Consider the following 27910-nt stretch of genomic DNA (forward strand, 5'->3'; position numbering starts at 1 on the left):
CGCTTAAAATTTCTATTTAGACTACAGCTACATAGAAGATGATGAAAGAGAACAAGTGAGAGTTTTAAACTCACCACAGTGTGTTGGACTCTCATCGCTCATATCCCCACAATCGTTGTCTCCATCACACAGGTATGAGCGTGGGATGCAGATGTTTGTGGATTGACACTTTGTCTGCTCTGGTTGGCAAGTTCTCTCCGCTGGAAAAACCACAAATTTAAATTTTTACATTTAACACTGATTTATCTTTCATTTTTGGGACCATACTCACGACAGTTCTGCTCATCAGAGGTCCTGTTGTCGTAGCAGTTGTTGATGCCATTGCAGACATAGTCCTTTGCGATGCATCGCCCATTGTTGCAGGTGAACTCTGTACTGGGGTCACAGGGTCTGAACAGGCAGCCCACTTCATCACTGTTGTCTCCACAGTCATCATAATGGTCACAGCGGTAGTGGTAGGGAACACATCGCCCATTGCCACAAGTGAACACAGTGGGCTCACACGTGTGGAAAGCTGCGAATCAACAAATAGCACAAATAAAAAATCTGACCAATAGAATGTGGGCCTTTAGAGGCAAGGCTGCAAACATCCAGCATAGGTTCATTTTACCTGACAAGGCAATAAAAGATGACAGCAGCTGTGGGACTGCATGCAAAGACAAGGGCATTGATTCATGTTAGCTTTGGATTAGTTACTTTGGAGGGGGGGGTTAGTGGAAATTCAAACGCTGAGCAGGAATACACACCAGCATTGCTGACGATTGGTTTAGATCCTATAAAGTCGATTTGTTCAAGCAAAACAAAATGCATGTTAGTGGTGAGGGTATAAAAATACACAACTGATCATTTTTGATTAAGACATGTGGAAAGAGAAGAAAAGGTTTGAGTGAAAATCCCTCATGCCATTTAAGCTCTGTGAAGAGCTGCCTACCGCAAACTCTTTCCAACTCGTCACTGCCATCTCCACAGTCGTTGTCATTGTCACATTTCCATTGGGCTCGAATACAGCGGCCATTCATACAGGTGAACTGGCCAGGTTGGCAGCGAGTCCCGTTATCCGGGATGCAGTACTTATTGTCAGCCAAGTACCAACGGCCCTCTGATGGACACTGACACTCAGCTCCATTAGGCCCTAGCAGGACCAAATCATCCAAATAAGTTCATGAAGCTTCCAGATTGCGATTTGTGTTATTTTACTTATGGCTGGTACCTGGTGTGCAGATGTGGCTGCATCCACCATTGAACTGCTGGCAGGGACTATCACACTGCTGCTGCTTCCTGCTGGCTAAAACATGGACGTCCATCGGCCGGGATGGAAGGTTCTGGATCATAACTCTCTGGTCAGAACCATCATGCTTGTTGGCTTGATAGATGCTGCGAGTGTTCCAGTCGGTCCAGTAGATGAACTGACCAAACATGGTCAGAGCAAACGGGTAGATGGCTGTGCTGACAATCACCTCACGGTTGGACCCCGTAAGAGAAGATCGCTCAATCTTCTGTCTGATGGCAGAGAAAATTATAATAATGGCAAATACTTAAGAGTAACAAGATAACACAACAGATACAAATAAGTCGTAGTTAACAAATGGAATTGTGTGATCTTACAAGCTAGCATCTGCCCAGTAAATCCTCTCCTCTTCATAGTCCAGAGTCAGACCATTTGGCCACACCAGACTGCTGTTCACAATCTCTGTTCTGAAGTTCCCACCCAGAGTGGATCGCTCAATTTTTGCATGGGTCCCCCAGTCGGTCCAATACATGTATCTGTGCGACAGGTAAAACATTTTATTTTAAAGTGCCCAATTTAATTATATAAATCAAAAATACCATGCAGCTTTTACCCCCTGCAGGGATCCAACATGATGGCCCTAGGTCTGGAAACATGAGCGACTACAGTTCTTTGAGCACCATCCACAGACATAGAACTGATGCTCTGGTTTACGTAGTCACTGTAGTAGATTCTTTTGTTTATCCAGTCATAAGCAATGCCATCAGGAGCCCCAAGATCTGTCAATTTTCAGAAACCACAACGTAATCATTACAATTATCAAAATAAATTCCAACAGCGGGAAAGCAAAACTTACCAGAGGCTACAACAATAGGAACTGAAGCAGGAGAGGACAGGCTGATGTAGCTGATCTTACTCACTCCTGCTCCTGAGCTTTGAGTAAAATAGACCCTATTGTCTAATAGATCATAATCCAGAGCAACTGAAGTACGGGGCACATTGACAACAGGGAAGGGCACTGAATGGTCTTCAGGATCAAGGCGCAGGCTCCGCACTGTGCTCTCAGTGGTATAAATGAGGTAATCATCCTTTGACATCTCACAGTTCTCTTTATCTGCTGCAAGATCCCCAAAAGCACAGCTGCACTTTTTACTTTGCACGCCCAAGCTAGAGCCTGGAAGGGCAAAGCAGAAGTGGGCACAGCCTCCATTGGCCTCCACGCAGGGATTGTGGTTCAGCTCTTGGACACTGGTGGGCTGAGAATGCCGGTCAAAGATAGTTACGTCTCTCAACATGTTGATGTTGTCTCTAATGACAGCAGGAGGCTCGGTGTTGCCTGGCTCCTTGCTTGCTTGGAAAACCTTCTTGAGATTTCGGTCTACCCAAATTATACTATTCTCAAAAACTGTAATTCCATAAGGAGTTGGGTAGCGGCTGCCATACCGCACAATCTCTGTCTCTCCTCCATTAGGGTTGATTCGAGCAATCATATCCAGAGAATCATCCACCCAGTACACATAGCCAGTCTGCCAGTCTAAAGCAAGGCCTCGCGGGGTGATGATTCCAGAAGACACCAAAATAGTACGATTGGTTCCATCCAGGAGTGCTCGTTCAATTTTTGGGCTCTGACCATAATCAGCCCAATATAGATATCTGTTTTTGGGATCGACAACAAGGTGGCGAGGCATATCCACCTGAGTCTTCACCAACACCCGGCGAAAAGTGGTGTTGAGGCGAAGAACTTCAATGTAGGTCTCAGTAAGGAAGGCGTTGGTAAAGTACAAATTACCTGAGGACAAAAAAAAATGAAAAAGATTTAGATGTGAAGTAAAACAGTAAACTGTCAAATTCACTGAGTCTTATCTCATGAAGCTAAGCTTTAAAAACATCTAAAAAGCTGCTTGGCTTAAAGCACAACCATTCTAACCATTCACAAGAACAGAAAATTGAAGTAAGTGTGTCCATGCCCATACGTTAACATGCCACTCTACTTACCTGTAGCCCAGTCCACAGCAATGCCTCGTATCCCGTTGCGTCCTATTCCAGATGTAACTACGCTATGTAGTCCTGAACCATCAGGCTTTATCCGTCTGACCCCATTTTGTATTGCGACAGTGCTGCTGAAGTCACACCAGTAAATAAAGCCAGAAGCCATGTGCACATCGATGTGGAGAGCGTTACGGCCTGTAAGGTGATAATTAGTTTCTTTGTAAGTTGATTAATGTTTCTTACCGTGGCCTATTTTTTCAAGCGTTTGTGCATATCCCAGTTCACGAGAGTCACTCACCCCTCCCAGCCACAGGGACCATGGCCTCAGAGTGATCCGATCCTTCCAGACTAAAGCCTTTAATAGCAGAGAGCGTGGAGATGACAACATAGGACTGGTAAGGAGAGCAGGTCCTGTTGTCAGAGTTAAGTTTAAAACCTGTTGCACATGCACAGGTAAAAAGGCCCTGTGGTCGAGGCAGACAGAGCTGATCACACATTCCCACATTGTCAGCACAGCCGTTAGACGTACCCACAGAGGCTGTGTAGAGAAATCACAGTGTCACAGATACAAAACACAAAACAACAAGAATTCAACAATGCATCAAAACTGTGAAAATTAGCAAATGTTTAATGACTGTTACTCACTTTCTCGAAAGTGAACTTTTAGGACCCTTAGTCCAGACACATTGTCTCGCAACACAACCCTGTTGGCTCCAGTTGACTTGTCCACTCGTTCTATGACCTCAAAGTCACGGTCAGTGAAGTACAGGTAGTTCTGATAAACAGCCACACCCCAGGGGTGAGACAGGCCTGTCACTATGGTGATACGATTACTTCCATCTGGATCTCCACGCTCAATCTGTGGCAGTTATTGCACAAAAGATCAATCACTTACATCAGAATTAGGGTATGACGTATTCTGGTGAACAGGTTTTTTTAATTAGTAAGATGGTAAAGACTCACTTTTCCCGTGCTTGTTACAGCCCAGTAAAGCTTGTTCTCTTTGATGTCCACAGTGAGAAACTCAATATGATCCAGATTATTGGTGAACAGGTTGACTGGGTTCATGCCATCCATGTCTGCTGAGGCCATCTTAGCAGGAATACCACTCTCAGTCCCCTGGTCTGTCCAGTACAGTTTACTAGTGAAAATAAACAGTTCTGTTCAGTATTTTTTTCTTCAAAGCAATCCGGTCAAACATACTGTAGTTAGATTCTTTATCCAATTCATTCTTTGCAAATTGGTTTGACATTTATTGAGAATGATTCAGTGATGTGTTTCTTTGTTCCTCAACTGTATGCTGTGGTTTTAGATTGTGGTTTGTTATTCAGCACCCCCTTTTGTGATCTCTAGAGGCAGGACAGATGGTTGTGTTGAGCCTGACAGAGTTCAGTAGCTGTGGATTTAAGTGCTCGAGCCAGGACGGTGTTACTCTAAATAGGGCTTACCCACGTGCTGGATCCACTGCAATTCCAACAGGACTGCCAGCTCCGGTTGGAGAACCGTTATTAGTGATCAGAGTTTTCCGGTACTGCACCTCCCCTCTCAGTCTTAAGACCTGGATGAATGTAAGCAAGTCAAAAAATATGTGAGTAAGCGAGTACGAAAGGAAGCAAATAGGAGGGTAAGTGTGAAATTGGTTGACTAGTTTGGTTTTATTGGTCAATTGATTGGTTAGAAGTTGATTTCACTGGTTGGTTGGTTGGTCGGTTGGTTGGTTGGTTGGTTGGTCAGTTGTTTGGTTGGTAGGTTGGTTGGTTAGTTGGTCGGTCAGTTGGTTGGTTAGTCAGTCGGTTGGTCAGTTGGTTAGTTGTTTAGTTGGTTGGTTGGTAACTAGGTATGTATGTTTGGTGTGACACTGTCTTGTTTACCATATTTTTTGCCATTCATCTCACCTCAATAGACTGTGTAGCTGGATTGGTGTAGTACAAGTTCTCTGTTATCCAGTCCAAGGCCAGACCAACAGGGGAGCCAAGGATGGCGGCAGGGGCAAACTCAGTCCTGTTAGTACCATCTGACTTGACTCTATGGATTTCACCCTGGTGGAAAATTCCACACGTATTAATCACACCAAGTACCTAACACCGATGCTTTCAGTGAATTCAACATGTTTTGTATCAACCCTCATCTGCTTCTCTGCATCATAACTGAGTTTTTCCTTTTCCATGGTATTTATAGAAAAACTTACTGGGTGTTCCACCCAGTAGATGATCTGTTCACTGTCATCAAAGTCAACATCATAGCCATTATGAAGACCAGCAACAGGAACCATGGCATCATTGCTCTTGTCCTCTGGGTTCAATGGAATGCCATAGATGATACTGTCTCTCACAACCACCAAGAAGGGATCATCAACTAAAAGAAAAACAAACAATGAAAAAGAAAAGCCAACATCTTCATTCTACAGGAATTAAAAAAAAAGTACTGTAACCTGTTCTTATAGTTAAATTAAATAAGACAATTGAAAAAATATAAATAAAATCCTAAAACAGAACCAGAAAATTTGCTTCAGGGACGTAGAATATGGTAATTAATGCAACTGATGCTTTCTGTGTAAGATATTTGTGGTAAATTAGGCGTCTCAAGCTAAAAGGTATTTTTCTATAAAGAGGATTGACTGGTGAAAGCTGGTTCCACATTCTGATTTGCTCTGTCATCAGAGATTAGAGTAAATGAATGGTTGTAGGGCATTTTCATTCTTGGATAATCATTGGCTTCTGGGCTGGATTGCATTCTGCTTGGTTTGAAGGGGCTGAAACCTGAGATGAGTTAAGCTGCTGACCTACGGCAGAGTCCTCAGACGTTGAATTAAAGGTCTCTTGTCTTCTCAAGAGTGAAAGACACGCTTATATGACTCAATATTTATGACTGGAGCAGCAGTTTACAAGAGAATTTAAATGGAAGGCTGTTGACAAGTGCCCGGATCAATTGATAACGCAAATATCCTGTTTTCAAAGATTTCCCCTTAAACCAACATGAAGATACCTGTCTGACCAGAAAGTATGCAAAACTGTCATTTCCGCAGAAAGAGTTTCGCTCTTTCATGACAATAATCTCTGCTGAGATGAATAATTGATGACTACATCGGCTTCTTCGGAACTGACTTCCTTTTTTTTTTATCATTCTAAGCGATGAAAGTTTCCCTCCTTTTGGCAGCATGTATACCTCTGGTGCAGGTGAACTGGTCATCTGCCAAAGTCCAGCCTGAGGGGCAGGCACATGAATAATATCTTGGTCCCACGGCAGAAAGAAGGCAGATATGAGTGCAAGGGCTTCTCAAACAGTGATTCTGGCCTATTAATTGTCAAATAAAAGAGTAGGTGAGCAATCATCACAACAACATCCAGACTGGATCATGTTTAGTATATAGTGTACCTGCTGGCTGCCTGGCTGGGTGTGCTGCCACTAGACCCATGGGTTGAGGGAGGTTGAACAGCATCACTGTCTGGTTCTCCCCGTGCCACTTATGAGCTCGCATCACTCGGTTGATGTATCTGTCGGTCCAATAGACAAAATCCTCAAAAATGGTAATTGCGTGGGGGTGTTGCAGTACCTTTTCATAGAAAGTAGCAAAAGAAAACAGGCATGTCTTATACATGCTATTCAAAAAAATATTGAACATGTGTAGAGATTAATCTCTTCACTCACCAAGTCACTGGCCAGAACTTGTTTCCTGTTGTTGCCATTGTAATCGCAGTAGTCAATGAAATCCAAGTAAGCGTCAGCAAAGTACAGCAAATTGTTGGGATAGTCAATGGTGAGGCCATTGGGCCAGTACAGTTTGCTGCTTATAATTACTGTTCTCAGTTTCCCATCCATGCTTGCCTTCTCAATTCGAGGGTTTCTACCCCAGTCGGTCCAAAACATCAGGTGAGCACTGAAAAACAGATGTTTTGTTTCATTTAACCAGCCCACAGTGAGTGGAAAATACATCACATTAAATGACTTCCTGACCTATCTCTAGGGTCCAGCACAAGACCTCGAGGGTTGGTGACATTTTCACTGACTAACACAGTCCGATGGGTGCCATCCAGTTTGGAGACTTCAATTGTTTCCAGGACGTAGTCGGTCCAGTACAAGTTCCTGCCCACCCAGTCTACTGCAAGGCTCTCTGTTACAGTCACTCCACTGTCAAATATCTATCCACAGCACACATATTGTTACTTCAACATAAACGTGAAGCTAAGAAATAACATTTTAGCTTGGCTATGCCTTACCACAGTTCTATCGCTGCCATTTTTGTGACAGCTCCAGATTCTGTCTTGGCTTGTATCTGACCAGTACACGCGGTCAGAGGCAGAGTCAAAGTCAAGGGCCACAATGTTGCGTCCGTCTCGAACCAGCGACCGAATGACATTGGGTTGAGCTGTTATGTCATCCTGAACGATCTGATTTCGACTTGCTACAAGCAGGAATGCCTGCCGTGAATCTAGAAGAAAAACAGAAATTAAACCTCCGTTATGTTCTCAATCACCATTTTCATGCTAATAAGGGCACTTATCAGTTTTTGTGTGTGGACCACAGCCGTACAACTAGACTGTTAAATAAACCCTATCATGTAGCAGTCCTTTGGGAATGCACTTTAGTTCAAATAAAGTCCTATTGTATTGCAAAGGCTTTCAGCCGGTTATCTGTGGGGGAAGAGAAGCTCATGTCAGGCACGCTTCCCCATAAACAGCCCTTTGTTTGTGATTATGTTCTAATTACAGCGCTGATGGCCAGTGACTGACATTTATGTTATTTGTCTTATCTTTAGAAATCTGAGCAGCAAAGAAAGACACAAGAGAAGAAGGACTGTCTGGCCGTCTGGGGGCCAAGAACCCCCTTTATTGTGGCTCCTTCCCAATAGCTGGGCGGAGTGGAAGCGACAGAGATATGTGTTTCAAAGGCAAAATATGTTGAAGCTCAAACCACTGCAGGGCCAATAATGAAAACATCTGACTTCATTATAAAATCATAGGCTGTGTACATTCCAGTCACAGAGGACCTGAGACGTATCTCCTCCCACCTGATGCCTTGCAGGAACGCTGGTCTGCTTCAAGAGTGTAGCCGTCCTGGCAGTGGCAGCGGAAAGACCCTCTCTCATTAAAGCAGTGCTGACTGCAAAGTCCTAGGGGAATACACTCATCTATGTCCTCACAGGTTTTAGAGTCATTGCTGAGCTGATAACCCACAGGGCATGTGCACTGGGCCCCAAAAGGTCCTTGAATGCAACCATGTGTGCAGCCGGCATTGTTATCAGAGCAGCTCTCCTGATCTGGGTTGAAAAGGAGGAAAAGATGACAGTTTAGATCTAAAATCTGAAATGCTTCAAAACGTTGAGACTACTTCTATTTACTGTCCTTAAAACAAAGACATTGCATCTTCTGAAAAATGAATCAAAACTACTTGCAGCATTTCTAACAATGATTTAGAGTTTGTTCCTACCTGGCAAAGGCTCGTCTGAAAGTTGTGAGAAAGGCAAGAGGGGAGGGGGGAATCACAGATCATTTTCAGGTTAATAACAGGACTGATCACACACACATGCTTGATTTGAGCACAAGTCAAGTAGGTGATGTTCAGCACATAATTTCTGTGAAACTGAGTGACTACTTTTAATATATTTCAACAAGGGTAATTCAATGCAATCTTTTCAAATAATCCTCCTCCTTGAACCGTCACCTGATCGTGGTGGAGGAGTTTGAGTGCCCTAATGATCCTAGGAGCTATGTTGTCGGGGGCACTTTGTGCCCCTGGTAGGGTCTCCCATGACAAATTGGTCTTAGGTGAAGGGTGAGGCAAAGAACGGTTCACAGGATCTTTCATGGATGTAAATTCAAAGAGTCGGAGTACCCGGCCCGGAGGGTTACCGGGGTCCCACCCTGGAGCCAGGCCTGGGGTTGGGGCCCGTGAGTGAGCACCTGGTGGCAGGGCTTTCGCCCATGGGGCCTGGCCGGGCCCAGCCCGAACCGGATACATGGGCTCATCCAACTGTGGACCCACCACCCGCAGGAGGAACATGAAGGGTCCGGTGCAATGTGGATCGGGTGGCAGACCAAGGCGGGAGCCTTGGCGGTCCAATCCCCGGACAAGAAAACTGGTTTTTGGGACATGGAACGTCACCTCGCTGGCTGGGAAGGAGCAGGAGCTTGTGGCAGAGGTTGAGCGGTACCGGCTAGATATAGTCGGACTCACTTCGACACATAGCACTGGCTCTGGAACCCAAGTCCTTGCGAGGGGTTGGACACTCTCCTTTGCTGGAGTTGCTCCGGGTGAGAGGTGGAGGGCTGGGGTTGGCTTTTTGTTAGCCCCAAGACTCTCTGCCTGTGTGTTGGGGTTTACCCCGGGGGATGAGAGGGTAGCTTCCCTCCGCCTTCGGGTCGGGGAACGGGTCCTGACTGTTGTTTGTGCTTATGGGCCAAATATCAGTTCAGAGTACCCACCCTTTTTGGAGTCCCTGGGACGAGTGCTAGATAATGCTCATCAGGGTACTCCATTGTCCTGCTGGGGGACTTCAATGCTCACGTGGGCAATGACAGCATGACTTGGAGGGGTGTGCTTGGCAGGAACGGCCCGCCTGATCTGAACTCGAGTGGTGTTTCGTTATTGGACTTCTGTGCAAGCCGCAGTTTGGCCATAACGAACACCATGTTCAAACATAAGGTACATTGCTACACTTGGTACCAGGGCAGCCTAGGTCGCAGGTCGATGATAGACTTTGTAGTCGTATCATCTGACCTGCGGCCGTATGTTTTGGACACCCGAGTGAAGAGAGGAGCAGAGCTGTCAACTGATCACCACCTGGTGGTGAGTTGGATCAGATGGCAGGGGAAGATGCCGCGTAGACCTGGCAGACCCAAACACATAGTGAGGGTCTGCTGGGAACACCTGGCAGAAGAACCTGTTAAGACGGTCTTCAACTCCCACCTCCGGCAGAGCTTTGACCGTCTCTTCAACATTGCGTGGTCATCGGGGGCAGTTCCTGTGGAGTGGCAGACCGGGGTGGTGGTCCCCATCTTTAAGAAGGGTGACCTGAGGGTGTGTTCCAACCATAGGGGGATCACACTCCTCAGCCTCCCTGGAAAGGTCTACTCCAAGGTACTGGAGAGGAGGGTCCGATCGAAAGTTGAATCTCAGATTGAGGAGGAGCAATGTGGTTTTCGTCCTGGCCGTGGAACTGTGGACCAGCTCTATACCCTTGCAAGGGTGATGGAGGGGGCATGGGAGTTTGTCCAACCAATCCACATGTGTTTTGTGGATTTGGAGAAGGCGTATGACCGTGTCCCCAGGGGCACCCTGTGGGGGACGCTCCAGGAGTATGGGGTGGGTGGCTTTCTGTTAAGGGCCATTCAGTCTCTTTACCAGAGGAGCGTGAGTTTGGTCCGCATAGCCGGTAGTAAATCGGACCTGTTCCCGGTGAGGGTTGGACTCCGCCAGGGCTGCCCTTTGTCACCGGTTCTGTTCATTACCTTTATGGACAGAATTTCTAGGCGCAGCCGTGGTGTGGAGTGTGTCGAGTTTGGTGGCAGGAAAATCTCGTCTCTGCTTTTTGCGGATGATGTGGTCCTCCTAGCTTCATCCAGCTCTGACCTTCAGCTCTTGCTGGGAAGTTTCGCGGCCAAGTGTGAAGCGGCTGGGATGAGGATCAGCACCTCCAAATCTGAGACCATGGTTCTCGACCAGAAAAGGGTGGCTTGCCAACTGCGGGTCGGGGGAGAGGTCCTACCTCAAGTGGAGGAGTTTAAGTATCTCGGGGTCTTGTTCACGAGTGAGGGTAGGAAGGATCGGGAGATCGACAGGTGGATTGGTTCAGCGTCTGCAGTGATGCGGACGCTGAGCCGATCTGTCGTGGTGAAGAGGGAGCTGAGCCAGAAAGCCAGGCTCTCGATTTACCGGTCGATCTACGTCCCAATCCTCACCTATGGTCATGAGCTTTGGGTAATGACCGAAAGAACGAGACCGCGGATACAAGCGGCCGGAATGAGTTTCCTCCATATGGTGGCCGGGCTCAGCCTTAGAGATAGGGTGAGGAGCTCGGATATTCGGGAGGGACTCGGAGTAGAACCGCTGCTCCTCCGGATCGAAAGGAGTCAGATGAGGTGGTTTGGGGATCTGGTCAGGATGCCTCCTGGATGCCTCCCCGGGGAGGTGTTTCGGGCATGTCCTGCCGGCAGGAGGCCCCCGGGTCGGCCCAGGACACGTTGGAGAGGTTACATCTCCAATTTGGTCCAGGAACGCCTTGGGGTCCTGCCGGAGGAGCTGCTGGAGAAGGCCGGGGAGAGGACAGTCTGGAGCTCCCTAGTTGGGATGCTGCCCCCGCGACCCGGACCCGCATAAGCGGAGGAAGACGACGATGACTTTTCAAATAATCATATAATTTGTAATCAAATTCATGAATTTTACTGAAAACAAAAACATTCTATAATCAGATCAATTCCACATAATTAGATGCTGTATTTTAATGATGAAGATTAGGAATTTTATGTTCTGTCAGCACATTTTCAGTAATGTTTTGGCTCATTCACCTAATAAACTGATTTTGTTAACTCAAATAAGTTAAGTTTATCAAATCTATTGATCAGGTGCTTAGAGTAACTTTTACAATTGAGTGAAAATTTGTTTAATTTTTTTATTGATTTACATATACCGTAATCACTAATAAAACATGCATTAAACACAAAATACTTAGAGGAATTTATTTTTTTAAGTCAATCAAACAAGTGCCATAGTTGGTTTTAGTGCATAATGTTAAGATGAGAGGATGCAACTTACTGCAGAGAGGAGACTCATCTGCACCGTTGGGGCAGTCAGGTGTGTTGTCACACACTGTGGTGAGATTGATGCAAATGCTTTGACCTGGGCATTGCCACTGCCAACTCGGACACCGAAAAGGCGGTATGGGACAATCTCTCTCGTCGCTCATGTCCCTGCAGTCATTGTCTCCATCACAAAGCCAGCTGCGTAAAACACAGTTTCCGTTATCACAGCGGAAGAGCGTGGAAGGGCACGTGCGAGGCGGGCAGACGTGGTGCTCATCGCTGCCATCCTGGCAGTCTGGATGACCGTCACACTCCCATGTGGAAGGGATGCAGCTCCCATCTGACTGGCACTGAAATTCCCTCTCATGGTGGCACATCCCTGGGGGTCTGGTCGCTGTGGAGTATTTTAGTTAAAACACATCAATATTGTGAATTTTACAAAACTGTGAAATCACTAGAATAACTTGTTTCTATGGATATTATACTCACGACAGTTCCTCTCATCAGAGCGATCACTACAGTCAAAGACCCCGTCACAGCGGTAGAAGGAGTTAACACACTGGTGACCACGGGTGCATTTGAACTCACTCACAGTGCAGTTGTAAACTAAAAAGTCCAGAAAAGTAGGTTAACGCTAATATGAAACATTTCTTGCGGTTGTTTTAAACTCAGATGTTGAATGACACAGCTAATGAGAGCAATCACTAGGAGGCTTAGCAACATGCTGGTTGAGTTAAACAGAGGACCCAATAGATCTTTATAAACTTTTCCAGGACTGGTTAAAACATGTTTCTGGTTTCATTATGATTAGTTATCATTTGATGGATTTTGATCCATTTAGTCAAAATCCAGCTTGCTCCAAAACATTTATGCTGAGAATGGAAAGACAAAATGTGTTATGCACAAAGTCACTTACTGCATCCCTGTTCATCTGCTCCATCCACACAGTCTCTGTCCCCGTCACAAACATAGTTTGGGTCAATGCAGCGGTGGTCCGGACACTGAAACTGTCCTGGATGGCATGTACCTCCCAGATCTGTCAACACAAATGGTCAAACATGACTATGAACTTTGTCTTAGAATGTTAGAGGGTAGAGAGGAAGGGTATTCTCATAGGTAATTTCTGCTCAGTGAGCAACAACAGAGAGCTACAGTTTATAGGCTTGGCCCTCCCGTGTTCCAGTAAGAATTAACACAGCTCCTCGAATGAGAAGCAAAACGTCTACAAAAAACCAAAGAAGTCCAGCTGCCTTCATTTGAACCCCGTTGGAGTCTTTGTACGTTCTTTCTTGGTCTTGAGCTGCATTATTGTAACTATTATACATGTATTTAATCTATCAATCTAATATTTTCCTTATAATCTGCAAATGTAGACCAATTTTCCTCATGTTCTCATATCAACAAAACAGATCTTCTTAGGTGTTAAGGACTATAAGGAAACTTACAGCAGTCAGCTTCATCTGACCCATCCCCGCAGTCATTATCTGTATCACAACGCCATGTGTGTGGGATGCATCTGTGGTTGGCGCAGGTGAACTGATTGGCAGGGCACGTTCCCGGCACCTGTGTGGGGCAGTTGATCTCATCGCTGTTATCAAAACAGTCGTTATGCCCATCACAGCGCCATCCTGCTGGCACGCAGCGCCGATTGGTACAGGTGAAGGCAGAGGGGGAACAAGTAGAGTCTAGGAAACAAAACAATGATCCAATTAAATACTAACTACTAACACTCACAACAAGGAAAATCAAATAGACCTTGAAACAGATTACTGTTAATTCCACAATTGACTTCATCAGTGTTGTCATGGCAGTCGTCAACACCATCGCATCTGTAGCTGTTTGGGACGCATTTGCCATTGCCACAGGAGAAGGAGTTGGCGCCACACTGCAGCGTGGGGGGCTCGTTGGACGGGTCCTCAACGCATGTCTGCTGGTTTGGCGACAGCTTCATGCCGTACGGGCACCCACACACTCGCTGTGAGTCCGGGGCTGGGAAGCAGAAGTGGCTGCAGTCGCCGTTAGGATTTGTTGGCCTGTTGCAGAGGTTGGAACCTGAGTAGGAGAGTGAGAGGGTAATTACCAAAAACACGGCTGTGGAGAGTGAGCAGCACCTATGCGCAGGAGGGGTAAAGTCAGGAGCCACTAACCAATCTGAGAGTTGGAGTTGAAAGACTTGACGTGCATGATGTGGCTGATTCCTCTTCGGATAATGACCATCTCCCCACCATCAGTCTTGCGCACACGCACAATGCCACCGAGACGCCAGTCAGTGAAATATGCATAGCCTTCATGTCAGAGAAGTAATACATTTTTATCTTCCATCACTTTCTCGAAACAGCAATAACTCTTCTGGCAAACTTATAATTCAAGCAATAAACTGTAGTTAATACTACTTAAACGTAATTTATCTTCAGGTTACAATACCTTCAAAAATGGTGAGGCCAAATGGATGGGAAATCTGAGCGATGCGATTTAAAGAAAGTCTGTTCTGACCATGAAAATTACTGTGCTCGATTTTGTCAAAGAAAGCATCCACCCAGTAGAGACGCATTGAGCTGAGTAAAAGAGAAAGCAGTGAAACAAGAGTTACACTAAATACAGCAACAAGACAGGTCAAACAAAAGATTATTGTTATAAAAATTTAGGGGTAAAACTGAGTAAATCCTATGAAAATGGCAGAAAACGTAAAAGTAGACTGTGGGACTGTTCAGTGTGAGATAGTTGGCCCACCTCCAGTCAATGGCTAAGCCATTTGGCCAGCCAAGAGTAGTGTTTACAATAGACACAGCATGTGACCCGTCACCCCAAGCCCTCATAATCTTCGCAGGGCGGTACCAGTCAGTCCAAAAAATATACCTGAGGAAGTAAAATGCAAGAGGACCCAAAGTTAGATTTCATTCAAACACATTCCTAAGCGCTATCAAGCCTCCTCCTGTGTTTTTTTATAGAATAGAGTTTACTTTGGATGCACCTGCAATGTGGAGCATTTCCGTTGAAGCAAAGTTCTAAATGCAAACCACAATACTGGCCTTCATACTCAGCTAATCTCAGCTGCCGGACAAAGAGACTTATAACTTTGAGACTATAGGAAATAACAGCTTGCTCTAAATAATTTTTCTGTGGTAGAAAAAAAAAAGCTCTTTAACTTCTGTTTTCAGGAAGGAGAATTTAGTTGGAGGAGCATGAGGCAGCGGACGGCAGGATTTAGTCTTACTCATCAATATTCGTGATAAGCATGCAAGTAAGCAAGCATTTTGCATCTGATTGGCTGATAGCAACACGACTCTTCCACCGGCTCCATTCAATATTTTCTTTTGGGTAAAACTTGCAACAATGATGTTTTGTCCTGCCATGTTGTGGAGTTGCTAATGCTAACAATTAGCTTCAACTACCGATATGTGCTCTGCTCTCTCCTTACAGCACTGAAAACAACAGCCTTCAGCAGTCCCAAGCCAAGATGGATGAGTCCATGTTAATATTACATTGTGACATAGATCTGTGAGGCTTTTCCTTAACAAGCATTTTCCCGTCTATTCTCTTTTGGCAGCTAATGCCGGAAAAAGAGGAAGAAGAATATTTGAAAGTTCTACACTCATGTGCAACTCAGCCTGAAGATTCCATCTAAAAAAGAACAAGTATTACAGTAGTCCCTGGCTATAACATGGTTCACTTTTCGCAGCCTCGCTGTTTCACAAATGTTTTTCTGGAGATAAATAAAAGCAACAAAAATTGACAGTAACAAAAATCCAATCAGAAAATAGAAAAAAAAAGTGAGCAGAAAATAAGAACCAATCAGCAGTTGCGATAGCCGGGACTAGACGAGAAAAGAACCAATCAGAGGGTGTTTCTCAATGTCAAGGCGCCTGGCCTCACAAGGCAATGTCTTGCGAGGCCAGGTGCCTTGCTTACGAGGACACTGTCCTCCCTTAGTCAAAGAAAATGATCAAATGAAACAGACTTGCATCACGTGACCGCAGCTTCTGCGACGGCCACATAACGTCATGTGAAACTTGAGGTAACGATATATTTTATACATATTAGTTTCATTATAAATATATAACAAGCCTTTTACTTTTAAAACTGTGTATATATTTGTTAAAATAATTATATAAACGAGTTACTACCTGCTAGCCACCGAAGCTGCTACTACTAAGCAACTAACCAACCATAGCTAACTACTTTGGATATAAAACAAATATTTCAGATATCACCCTGATAGCTACAATTAGTTGACTATTTAAACTTGAAATTTGTCCCCGAAGTAGCTGCCGGCTTCTGAGCCATCTTTTTGAAAATACTGCGCAGCATTCTGGGAAATTTTTGATCAAAGCTAGGCTACAAGACACCTCCCGTGTATCCTTGCTCAGCTAGCTAAATGGCTAACAAACGGAGAACAGCCTCCATAGAACATGAACGTTGGAACACGCCTTGGCGGTTCCTGATGACCTATCTCCATAGGCAACCGGGGCGATACCAAGACATCAAGGTGAGGTTCCTTGGCACTGAGAAACACCCTTGAGCCGGCCCCTTTTTGAACAAGCTAGCAATAACCATATATGCTGGCAACCGTTAAACAATTAATCTCTAAAATGAGAAAATGTCCATGGCTGGGAGAAAAAGCATTAGATGTGACCATCTGAAAATCTTAGCTTGGTGAGTACACATCCGGGGTTTCTCCTGGTTTTAAAAGTTACGGTGGTAGCAGCAAGCAGGGGCAGGAGAGGAGTGGAATGTTTGACCCGAACTGAACGCAAGGAGTGGTGCAGCTGGTTGTTTTCGTGGTGCTGCTATAGCCGTAATCAGCGTTTGGTGTTCTAACGGTGTTTTTATGAACAAAAAACACTCAGGCAGTACATAAATGCATTCAGGCGGCTCACTTTGGTATTAGTTAAGGCAAAACTAATAAATACACTTGAAAACAATACCTTTAGTGGAATTTTGCTAGCTTTTTTTTAATATAGCGCTTGTGTTCTGCGTCATGATTAGGGCATTGAGAGTGTTTAAAGAAGAGAGAAAAGTGTGAAAATGTTAATGCCCGTCTGAGAAAAGTGTAAAGTTAGGGACTGTACAGCAACATTTACGATAATTGTAAAAAATAATGCTGGCTACTTCGCGGATTTCGCCGTTTGTGGGGTATTTTTAGAACGTAAACCCCACAATAAACGAGGGACTACTGTATACCTTTCTCAGTGAACCACCGCTTTCAATAACACTTCATTACAGTCCTAGCAAAGGCTTGTGTTAACAATGATTTACCCAATGAGAGGATGCACTACAATGGCCCTTGGGTTGTTCAGGTTTTGAATAATGGCCCTCCTGGACTTATCAGCAACCCTCATGACAGATATACTCCGGTATCGAGGATCGGTCCAGTACAGGTTTTTAGAAATCCAGTCAAAAGCCAGGTCCTCCACTCCATCCACTCTGTTGGCTGCCAGAATCTCCCTGCCTGTGTGGATCAAAGAAGTCAGAGAAGAGAAGATCAAACAGGAAAGTGGCATGCATTTCAATAAATAGACTGTGACTGCATTAACTCCAAAAACAACATATCTGATCAGAGTTGTTGTGTTTCTTTTCTTCTCTCTGATTCTACATCCTGTATGCTGATACACAATACTAATGCAATGTTTAAGCTTTACAAGCAGCGTTTCAAACAGTTGGGAAGACAATCACCTGTTCCGTCCACTTTCTGTTTATAGATGATGTCTTTCGCTGTGTCTGAGAAGAAAATAGTGTCGTCCTCAGCACTAAAATCCACTCCGACAAAGTAGGAGGGTGAGCCAGTGACAGGCAGGATGATGTCCTCCTGAGTGGAGAGGTTAAAGGGGATTCCTCTCACAGCCAGCTGGCTGGAGAAGAGCAGAAACTGCCTCACGGCTGCAGAAACAAATTTTAGAAAATGCAGATGAACCAAAACAGATGTATGCAGAAGAAACTGAACCACTTTTATGTACAGGTATGGTTTGAAGAGGCACTATATTTTAAACGTAGGACCAGGGAACATGCAGAAATGACTTTAACCCTTGTATTATGTTGAAAAAAAATCACATTGGTTATGTTGCGGGTCATTTTGACCCACCCTGTCTAAATTCACTTAGAACTGTAAAAAAAACTGCAATAAAACAGGAACTTTATTTTCCATTAGAAAAAACATTTAAAACACAGACACACAATAAAGTTTGAATATCCATAACTATTTGTAAGAACTAGTTAGTAAAAGTTTTCCTTCTTTACAAACACTTTTATTTTTCTCAGATTTTCAATGTTCAACATTTTCAGTGTTGTCCACATGATGGACAGAGTGTAACTGTGTGCTTTCTGCAAATGCACTTCTTGCACTTCTCACAAACGGTGCTTGTTTTAATGTCTTATCGTGAGGGACAGACCTGGCATCTTTTTCGTTTCTTTGCACCTGTATCCACTGGATTCATTGTACATATGTCAGATGATGCAGACCTGACGTTTTCAATGAGAGCTGCTGCTGCTGGGGATCGAGCTGGTCTGGCTCGACTCTGGATCTCGGGGGTGACAAGACTTTTTCCCAGTTCTTCCAGGAAAAGCCGACGTCGGTACAGTTTGCCGACATTCCAATGTTGGTTGATTTCAGTCCACAGGACAAAGGCACTGTAAGCTGACACATCCACAATGTTGTAGAAAATCACCAAGGGCCAACGAGCTGTTTTGCGCTGGCAGCTGTATGTTGCTGTGACTTTGTCAAGATTGTCTACTCCTCCTTTGGTGGAGTTGTAGTCCAGGATCATTTGTGGTTTTTTGTCTTCTCTTGTGCTCAGAGATGCATCTGTGTGTATTGTGCTCATGACAAGAACATTTTTGTTTTTCTTTGGGCAGTATGAAACAACTGTTGCTTTCTCGGTGAAAACAAATTTTGAGGAATGTGGAGGTCTTCCCTGCATCTTCAGAATTTCACTGGGAAGTTCTGGTTTATTTTTCCTGATTGTTCCCAACATAGTGAGCTTTCTTTTCTGAAGTTCATCTCCAAGCCAGTAGGATGTAAAGAAGTTGTCACAGGTGATGTTATGCCCTTGCAGCCCTTCACTCATCTGCAGCACCACACGCATCCCCTGATTCTTCTCAGATGCCTCTCCAGGTAGCTTTCCGGTGTACACCTGCATATTCCATGCATAGCTAGATTTAGCATCACAAGCTGCCCATATTTTGATGCCATACTCTGCCGGCTTGTTGGGCATATACTGTCGGAAAGGACAGCGGCCCCTGAATGGAACAAGGCGCTCATCTACAGTCACATGGGGACCAGGGTTGTACAACAAAGGTAGAATCTCCACCCATTTATCCCATACATCTCTGATTGCAGCAAGTTTGTCTCTTTCACAGCGACTGGCTCTGGTTTCACGGTTGTCAAATCGGATCACACGAGATATCTTGTGAAATGTCTCAAGAGACATTGTTGCACGAAAGATCGGCCTTCCATTCTCTTCATTCCATAGACTTGCATTTGCTTCTCCCTTTGACCTGTATACTCCAGCTAATACCAGGATTCCAATATAAGCATGCAAGTCAGTCAGATCCATGGGCTTCCATTTCTGTTGAAATACACGCCTCCCCTCCAAGTTAGTCATGTCCAGTATAATCTTTTCTATTGGAGAGGGTATGAAGAGATGAAATGCTGAATGGATATTATCAACTCGTGTGACTGCAAATCTTGTAGGACCAGGTGTCATTTTGATGACATTAGCAGATGACAGTCTGCCTCGACTTCGGTGTGGTGATGTTGACCATTTTATTTTACCATCTTTAGATGTCCATGCCCCCTCTGTAGATGATGATTGCTGCATTCCTTGGTTTTCACTTGATGAAGCGATGACAGAAGACTCCTCTTTAGAATCCTCATCAGAAAATTGGTAGTCTGGATCATCAGTAACATTGTCCTCAGCCTCTGAAAAATCCTCTGTCTCTGAAACATCTTCTTCGTCATTGCTATCCCAGTTAAAAGCTGAGATAAAGCTTCTTCAGCTGTCAACCTTCTAGAGCTCATTTTTGGTGTGTTGAAATCACATGACATCAGTTACAAGAACAGGGCAGAAAAAGTTTCTCGCGCACACACCTGGGCCTCTGGGTGTGAATGTATATTCAGAAGCAATCACAACATAGCACATCAAAGAGTCATGTTTATTTTTGTTCTGAACAGCTTTTTACTCACATTAAAGTGTGTGGGTCAAAATGACCCGCAACATCATTTTTGTATACAAAAACTGCTAAGACTTCCCAGGACACATCAAAGTGTCCATATTTCTCATACCAGTTCATGACCCCAGATAAGAAAAAGTCATAAAGTTTCATTAAGAAAAATAGAAGATGATCAGCGTTATGGTCAACACAAAAACTGGAACGGGTCAAATTGACCCGTAACATAATAAGAAGGTTAAAATGTTTCTTTACCCATGCATCTTTTTCCATCAGCGTGTAAATCATAGCCGATACGACATTTGCAGCGATAACCTAGTCCTCCGTTGTCACTCCTGTGACTCAGAACACAGATTTGTTCACACCCACCTCTATCTACACTGCAAGGGTTTGGCACTGGAAATACAAAAAAATACATCAGGAGTTACTAGAAAACATGTTGTGGGTTGAATGAAGAACGTTCCACAGGTTAAACATTAGAGTAGCTGACGGTCGTACCTGGAGGTTGTTTCAGCTGATGTATCACTGCTACCCCGTGCGGAGTCTGAGAGGTTCTATAAACCTCTTCAGGTTGGTTGTCAGTGAACTTATTCGCCTTCATAACCGCCATCTTGGTCCAGTCAGTGAAATAGACATTGTGCTCAAACAAACTGATGCCGAATGGGTGAGGGACCGCAGAACCTCCATGAACCACAGTTTTTCTAGTAGAAAAATGTTAACAACAGTTGTTTATTAGGAAGAAACATGCACATATCTTCCGATCAAACATGAAATGCACCTATGCAGGCCATCATATGTTGCAGTTTCAATGTAGTCATAGCGGCTGTCAACCCAATAGACGCGCTTGGCCTCGATGTCAAGGGTGATACCGGCAGGCCAGCCTAGTTTACTGCTAATGATCCCATAGCGATTGGTTCCATCCATGAAGGCCCGCTCAAGTCCTGGCTGTCCATTTGCTGCCTCCCAGTCTGAGAAGAACAAATACCTATGAAGTAAGGAAAACTGATTAAACTCCCAAGCCTTCAGCGAAAACATTCCGTGACTTTATTTAATTACGTACGGCCTCCAGAGAAAGAAACTGTTTCCAAGTGGGTGGCAGTGGATCTCACCAAAGAGCTGTTTATTAATTTGAGATAAGCGTTTTCTCTGTAGCCACCTGGCTGTCCCTCTGCCTTGAACTATACTATTGGATTACAGTGAGGGTCATCACTTACATTGCGCCTCACTAATCTACCCAGAGCCATCTGTTAATCTCCAACTTCCCACCCCCCTCATTCCATGCCAATGGAGCACAACAGACAGTGATTGGGAATGACCGGACAAATGAAAAGGGAAACATGCTCACCCGACAGTGGGGTCCACAGCCAGTCCTCTAGGGTTACCCAGGTTTTCAGTGATGAGCGTAACCCGGTTACTTCCGTCAAAGTCCACCATGTCAATCCTGTTGACGCTGGCCTCAACCACATACAGTTTATTGTTCACCCAGTCCACCGCCAAATTCTCAGGGTAGTCAACTGAGACGTTTAAAACCACCTGCACATTGGAGCCATCCATATGCACAGAAAACACCTGTACAAAAAAGATTTCATTGTTGTCAGGTTATTGGTCATTTTGTGGTTACTATTAATCAAATCTAACAAAAGGTCACTTTTTTTTAAAGTGTATCACAATACGAGGAAATTGTGCATTTTCATGTTTCATGTTGCAAACTAAAGCAAAATTTTTTACTTGACTCACTTAAAAAAGTCCTGATTTCTAAAATAATTGTCTTAATTTTCATGAAGGGAAATTCCTTCAATTGAAGTTTATTAGCTGCCTGACGCATTTCAGTTTTCCCAAGTGCATTTGATCAAAACCTTTCTAGCTAGAGCATGAATATTATACTGTTCGTTTAGGTTAAAAAGAAAAGTTTTGGCTGTCAGAATGTCACTTTAATGTTTTATGGCAGCAAATGCCTGCTACTAGTAAAGCAACATTCTCAGCAACATCAATATCTAAACTAAATAAAACACAATAACAATCCCACAAGTTTGTTTTTTTTACTTTTAAAGCAATGGCTCATGAGTTTTAAACTGCTACTTTTCTAGCCTTCCTAATTAGCTAATTGTGCTACTAATGCTAGCCTGTATGTAAATAGGAAGGATGCGGAGGTATGCCTGTAACGATGCTACACATATTTTGTTAGCATCTCCACACATGCAAATGGTCTTTGTTGCTGTTTCTTGTGTGAAGTTACTGCTACGATAAGTTGCCATTGAGCCACCTCAAAGTGAGCAGCGGCCAACTACTTTCTGCCATGAACGCTTTCATGGACTTAACTGAAAAACCATTGGTGGAATTTTTTTTCACTGTGTTTAAGTTAATTCAGTTTTTCCATATACATATTTTCAGTAGTCTCTGGAATAAAATTAATGCTTTGTGGGTCGTTCTCTGTGGAGAAAAAACTCTGGCGCTCCTGCGTCAGGAAGAAGAAGCTGGCCAAAAGTTGGCCAAAGAGCAGGTTTGGAGTCTTATTTCCTGATATTCGGACATCTTGCCTCGGATTGGCTAACAACAACACAACTCTACCACTGACTCCATTTGCTTTGCAACGTTGATGTTTTATCTCCACAAAATAACTTAAGCCTGAATGAGTTCTACTGTGTTGTGAAGTTGCTAATGCTAATGGTTAGCTTCTACTAGCCAAGACATGCTCTGTTTTCTCCTGGATGCTAAATCAACGACAGCCTTCCACGAACGTGAGCCAAGATGGGTGAGTCCATGCAGCTAATTTTCTGTGTACCAAAAAAGTTTCTGTCCATTTTCTATCAGAAGCTAATGCAAGAAACAGGGATAAAAGACTTTTTTCACATTTATTCTGCATGTAAAACTTATTACCAATCATATTTTAAAAATAACAAGAAAAAATTGTTTGTCAGTGAGTTTGGTGTTGAGACATGCTGAAGAAACTTTGAACTTAAAAACATTAATGTTATACAAGTATGAAAAACACAAACATTACTAACAGAAGAAATGTGTTAATTAAAAAATTCGTAGACTAAAACTGTTGCTAAAAGCTCTTTGCTCACTTAAATGTTCCATTCTCACCACTGTACGACTATGATGGGACCATCTGGAAGCCTTGGCACCATACATTTGGCTGAGGGATACTACTTTTAGTAGCTTTTTTTTTTTTTTTTTTTGTTTGAAACCAAATCCAGACATCTAAAAAGCAGGATTTTCAACTGACCTGTTTAAAGAGAAACTAAAGACGTGAAAATAGCCTGGTAGTTTAACCTTTCCGGTTGCATTCACATGCCCTGTTTGCGCTCTCCCTACTTTTAATCTGACATGCGGCTGATGAGGTGGCTAATATGCACAGATGCCCAGTCAGAGATATGTTCTAGCGTTTCAGCCGAGACACTGCAGCTCAAGCCAATGAGAAGCCAAGCTGTAGGCCGAACAAAGACTTTTTAGCTTGCTGAAGAATGCACATAAGTGGACAGTTCTGCTCAAAGTAAATACAGGATGCTTAGTTTGGAAAAGATTGAGTTACAAAAATTGTGCCTTGGTATGTTAGCGTTATATGAGCCAATCGGACAGGTTTCAAGATTAAGACGTTCAGATTCTGTTACATAGCTATTTCCTTTCATTATGAGCCAGCCTCTGTGGGGCCAGAAGATATTCCATTATTTTACTATCAACATGGCTGAAATTTTAGGATAACTGGATGAATCTGGTCCAGATCAGAGCCTATATAACTCAAGAATTTACACAAAGAAAGGGCCTACTCACTAGGGATGCACCAATTCTACATTTTTCCAAACCGATCCAATACCGATAGTTGGACCTGAGTACTTGCCGATACCGATTACTTCTACCGCACAAAAAATGCAATGAATTGGAATACAGTTTTTATTTTCTTCTCTGCTTTCAACAGGAAAAGACTGTGAGGTGAATAAAAAATAAAATATATTATAGAAATGATCACTAAACTAAAATATTAGGTGAACAGACAAGTTAAAGTGAAGCCACTTTCAGGCAACTGCATTGGTATCGGTACCTGGTATCGGTTAACTTTTACAGAAACCAATACTGCTACTCCCCACCATAAAATATAACACTGGTTTGGGACATCAAACAACTGACAGATTAGTACTATTAAACAATATAAAACAGCTTTTTAAAAAAGACCTTATTTTGGATGGTATCAGTCCAGAAGATCATTTGGAGATTAAAGTGGTAGTCCACGCCAACAGCAACCCCTCTGTTCTGTGAATTAACCAAAGTACGCAGGCTGTTCCCGTGGATGTCACCTATTACCAGATCTCTGCCGTTAGAAAATAGTAAGGAAGGAACTCCAGCTGCAAAGACAACAAGAAACATAAACGTCACTAAGCACGTCCGTGAACCGCTAAAAGATCAGTGGAAATTTACAGGATGCAACTCCTGACTCAAATCCTTGACTCGGATGAGTGAAGGTGGACACTTGCAACTCATCAATGCACGCTTCTCTAACCAAAGCTAATCTCAAAGGGCTCAGTCTCTCGGTCAACACTATGAGTGACAAAAACAAGAGACTTGCTAAAACAACATTTTGCATGCAACAATGCACCCGAAAGAACTGCAGACACGCCATTCAGAGGTTGCCAAAAATAAGTAGAGTGGGGTCTATGCTGCTAAATGCACTTCATTTAGATCACTCACACACTCACAAGCTGACCATTTTGTATGTAAGACAAAGCTATAGAAGTGTCACTCACTCAAGGTGTCAGCTCTGCAGTATCTATGCTGCTCTAGAATGTAGCCCTCTCGACAGCTGCAGCGGTGGGAGCCGACCCGGTCCTCGCACAGCTGATCGCACACGCCCCACATGGAGCAGTCGTCAAAATCTTCAGCATGATGGAACCAAAGTCACAGAGGATTAAAAGTACAGAACCACAGAATGGAACTTTCTAAGTCAGTTTTTTTAAAGAAAACTGGGAAATACCTATACAGGAGCGACTATCATTGCTGCTGACGATGTATCCAGAGGGACAGGAACAAGTTCCTCCATCGGGGGAGGTGTGACAGTGATGCTCACAGCTCAGGGATGAACATCTCCAGATACCTGACCAATGGAGAAACCAGACAGTAGCATGGTTTTCTAGATTGTTTGGGTTCTTTGAAGGATTTGCCTCAAATTAGGACGGGACTAACTGCAGTTGCTTCCAGCAGTGGTGTTAGTTTCATCCTTCCCGTCTGGACAGTCAGCCCTCCCATCACACAGCTTATCCATGGGAATACATAGACCAGAGGAAGGACAGGGCCACTCTCCAGGGTAACACTCCCGCGGTATATTTCCTGAAAAACAACATAAAGTTACCATTTTTTAAACCTTGTGCAAAAATTAAAGTGTGAATCCTGATCTAAGTAAGTAAGTAAGCAAGCTGCGTTTTTATAGCAGCTCTCACCGACAAAAAGGTCACAAAGTGCTTCACAAGTTCTAAAAACATTTGCCACTGCAGGGGTACATGGGGGATCCTGTAGCTCTACTTTGAAAACACACACTCTTCCAAATCTTGGGGGTGGTCACAATCTTATGACACAAAGAGGCATTTGAATAGCACACTTAAAGGAGAGCAAGCAAATCAACCATAAAGACCGAAGAATGAATCAGGTTTCCACGGCTCCGTCTCTGATCCACTGTAGGAACCATATACCCAGATAAGCATCCTGCCTCCAAATGCATGATGTACACTGAATGCATACCACAGCCTTTTTCATCTGCATTGTCCTCACAATCATCCTCTCCATCACAAAGCCAGACTTGATGGATGCAGCGTCCACTGGGGCAGGTGAAGTAGTTCCCTCTACATGTGGGATACGCTGCAGGTGAAAGCCCGATGATTTTAATTATCCGGACAACAACAAAAGCTAAGACTGATCAAACAAATCAAGACCAACAGCCACTACTCACTGCAGTTTAGCTCATCACTTCGGTCTCCACAGTCGTCATCGTGGTCGCAGACGTAGCGTTGAGGAACGCACAATCCATTGCGACATTGAAACAGCCCTGCATTGCAGTGCTGAGCTAAAGGAAGCAGAACACAAAGAGAATGAAAATGCTTTCTTTGGTGATAAAATAACACTTTTATTTGTAAATGTAGCCCCTGCTTACTGCAGTTTGCCTCATCGGAGCCATCGCGGCAGTCTAGGATATGATCGCACCGCTGCGTCCGGTTGTAGCAGGCCCCATTAGCACACCTCATCTCTGTACACTGAGGATAATCTGTAAGATTAAATCATCACCAGGCCACAGTTACACACAGAAATGATCTCCACACCTGTGCTTTTTACATCTTTTAACACGTGAAAATCCATGTGAATGGGAGGGACAAGAGAAAAAATAATCAACAGCACTACCACTACAGCAGCGGTTGCCACAGCATTTTTTCTGCAATAGTGAGATTACCACTGTGCACCGTGCTGCGAGGGACTACCATATCAACACAATAATGGTGTACCAGCTGAACTTCAGCTTGACTAATCCACCAAAGAATCTGCAATCAACCTCTGACAACAAGAAGCATATTGTGGCCCGTTCTGTCAGTCATCAAGCCTCTTAATCTTAACAAATTGATTAAAATGCCTCAGGAGCCTGAGATAAAAAAAAAGAGGAGGAGCCATCTTGAAGAAGACTTACTGCAGTTTCTCTCATCGGATCCGTCTAAGCAGTCTGCCAGGTGGTCACATTGGTATTCGTCAGGGATGCACGCCCCGTTACTGCAGCTGAATTGACCACTGGTGCACGTTCTGCCAGCTGAGATCAGATGGAAAACCAATTTTGTGCCACATAGCAGGTTTTAGTTATATTATTTGATATACTATAGTCTTTAGTGTATTTCTAAACATCCTCAGCCTCACAGATTGTGGGTGAAATATATATATTTCAGGAATTCCATCCTTCCATGCATTTATATCCACTGATCTGCGTACGGGTCGCGAGGGCTGCAGCCTAAAGGTTGGTTATGCTTGACGCGTCCGCAAGGTCCGCACGGCTCCGCGCGGAAAAGTTGCGTCATTTTGCGTCATCTTAATAACCACGCCCCTCCACCGCGCCTCCGCACGGCCCAAAATTTCCGCAACGCGCACCTAGGAAATTTTCTAACCACGCGGACGGTCGGACGTGGAAAAACATGGCGGACCGGTAAGAACTAGTATGGCAGAGGTTCGTAAATACAGACATTTGTATGATTCAGCTCTCAAAGATCACCGTGATCAACATGTTATTAATAATTCTTGGAGAGAAATAGCTCGCACTGTCGGAAAAGACGAGGACGCTGTAAAAAATGCTGGAATGCCGTGTTGTAAACAACAGTAATTTCTACTTCTACTACGGTGTAGTGTTGGATGCATGCTGTAGAGCTCCATGCTGCCCCCTACAGTTTGGGAGAACATTGGCTCACCGCAGAGACAAGCCGCATGAACAATAAACGCTGCAAGTTGTGAAGCGCGTGCGTTCCAGCCGCGAGCCGCATCACCAAGCGGAAAGTGAATGCGTCAAGCATAAACCAAGCTTAAGCAGAGACACCCAGACCTCCCTTCCCCCAGCCACATGGGCCAGCTCCTCCTAGCGTTCCCTGGCCAGTCTCATAGTCTCTCCAGCATGTCCTGGGTCTTCCTTTAGGCCTCCTTCCAGTTGGACATGTCCAGACAACCTCACCAGAGAGACGTCCAGGGGGCATACTAACTCGATGCCTGAGCCACCTCAGCAGGCTCCTCTTGATGTGGAGGAGCAGCAGATCTACGCCAAGCCCCTCCCAGATCACAG

General features: G+C 44.2%; 1 protein-coding gene and 1 pseudogene across 5 annotated transcripts in view; both read right to left on the reverse strand.

The window, feature by feature from the left end:
* The window catches only part of lrp2a (low density lipoprotein receptor-related protein 2a), a 65243-nt gene that overhangs the window by 16993 nt on the left and 20340 nt on the right, over nt 1–27910 (reverse strand). For 3 of the 5 annotated variants that reach the window (XR_011516190.1, XM_015966531.3, XM_070543965.1), the window contains exons 4-46: nt 26783–26899; nt 26258–26368; nt 26057–26170; nt 25849–25965; nt 25297–25440; nt 25088–25207; nt 24861–24989; nt 24292–24461; nt 21464–21687; nt 20897–21103; nt 20617–20819; nt 20374–20514; nt 17629–17832; nt 17212–17404; nt 14686–14811; nt 14380–14510; nt 14103–14240; nt 13726–14007; nt 13401–13640; nt 12872–12991; nt 12445–12561; nt 11969–12349; nt 8645–8659; nt 8226–8474; nt 7435–7646; nt 7172–7356; nt 6866–7094; nt 6593–6770; nt 6383–6511; nt 5406–5572; nt 5113–5256; nt 4666–4775; nt 4181–4358; nt 3863–4076; nt 3516–3755; nt 3224–3412; nt 2085–3017; nt 1842–2007; nt 1606–1764; nt 1211–1500; nt 932–1132; nt 272–514; nt 75–200 (exon numbers count right to left, since the gene is read on the reverse strand). Coding sequence is in view for 4 of the 5 variants with exons in the window: in XM_015966531.3 (XP_015822017.2) it covers nt 75–200; nt 272–514; nt 932–1132; nt 1211–1500; nt 1606–1764; nt 1842–2007; nt 2085–3017; nt 3224–3412; nt 3516–3755; nt 3863–4076; nt 4181–4358; nt 4666–4775; nt 5113–5256; nt 5406–5572; nt 6383–6511; nt 6593–6770; nt 6866–7094; nt 7172–7356; nt 7435–7646; nt 8226–8474; nt 8645–8659; nt 11969–12349; nt 12445–12561; nt 12872–12991; nt 13401–13640; nt 13726–14007; nt 14103–14240; nt 14380–14510; nt 14686–14811; nt 17212–17404; nt 17629–17832; nt 20374–20514; nt 20617–20819; nt 20897–21103; nt 21464–21687; nt 24292–24461; nt 24861–24989; nt 25088–25207; nt 25297–25440; nt 25849–25965; nt 26057–26170; nt 26258–26368; nt 26783–26899 (8286 nt within the window). In the remaining variant the exon portion in view is untranslated. Of the gene's footprint in view, nt 1–74; nt 201–271; nt 515–610; nt 647–746; nt 774–931; nt 1133–1210; nt 1501–1605; nt 1765–1841; nt 2008–2084; nt 3018–3223; nt 3413–3515; nt 3756–3862; nt 4077–4180; nt 4359–4665; nt 4776–5112; nt 5257–5405; nt 5573–6382; nt 6512–6592; nt 6771–6865; nt 7095–7171; nt 7357–7434; nt 7647–8225; nt 8475–8644; nt 8660–11968; nt 12350–12444; nt 12562–12871; nt 12992–13400; nt 13641–13725; nt 14008–14102; nt 14241–14379; nt 14511–14685; nt 14812–17211; nt 17405–17628; nt 17833–20373; nt 20515–20616; nt 20820–20896; nt 21104–21463; nt 21688–24291; nt 24462–24860; nt 24990–25087; nt 25208–25296; nt 25441–25848; nt 25966–26056; nt 26171–26257; nt 26369–26782; nt 26900–27910 lie in introns of all 5 variants that reach the window. The other 2 variants (XM_070543966.1, XM_054746951.2) reach the window with 2 other exon arrangements.
* LOC129164959 (piggyBac transposable element-derived protein 4-like) lies at nt 17854–20339 on the reverse strand (annotated as a pseudogene).

The sequence above is a fragment of the Nothobranchius furzeri genome, chromosome 14, assembly GCF_043380555.1.
Source record: "Nothobranchius furzeri strain GRZ-AD chromosome 14, NfurGRZ-RIMD1, whole genome shotgun sequence".
Classification (NCBI taxonomy): domain Eukaryota; kingdom Metazoa; phylum Chordata; class Actinopteri; order Cyprinodontiformes; family Nothobranchiidae; genus Nothobranchius; species Nothobranchius furzeri.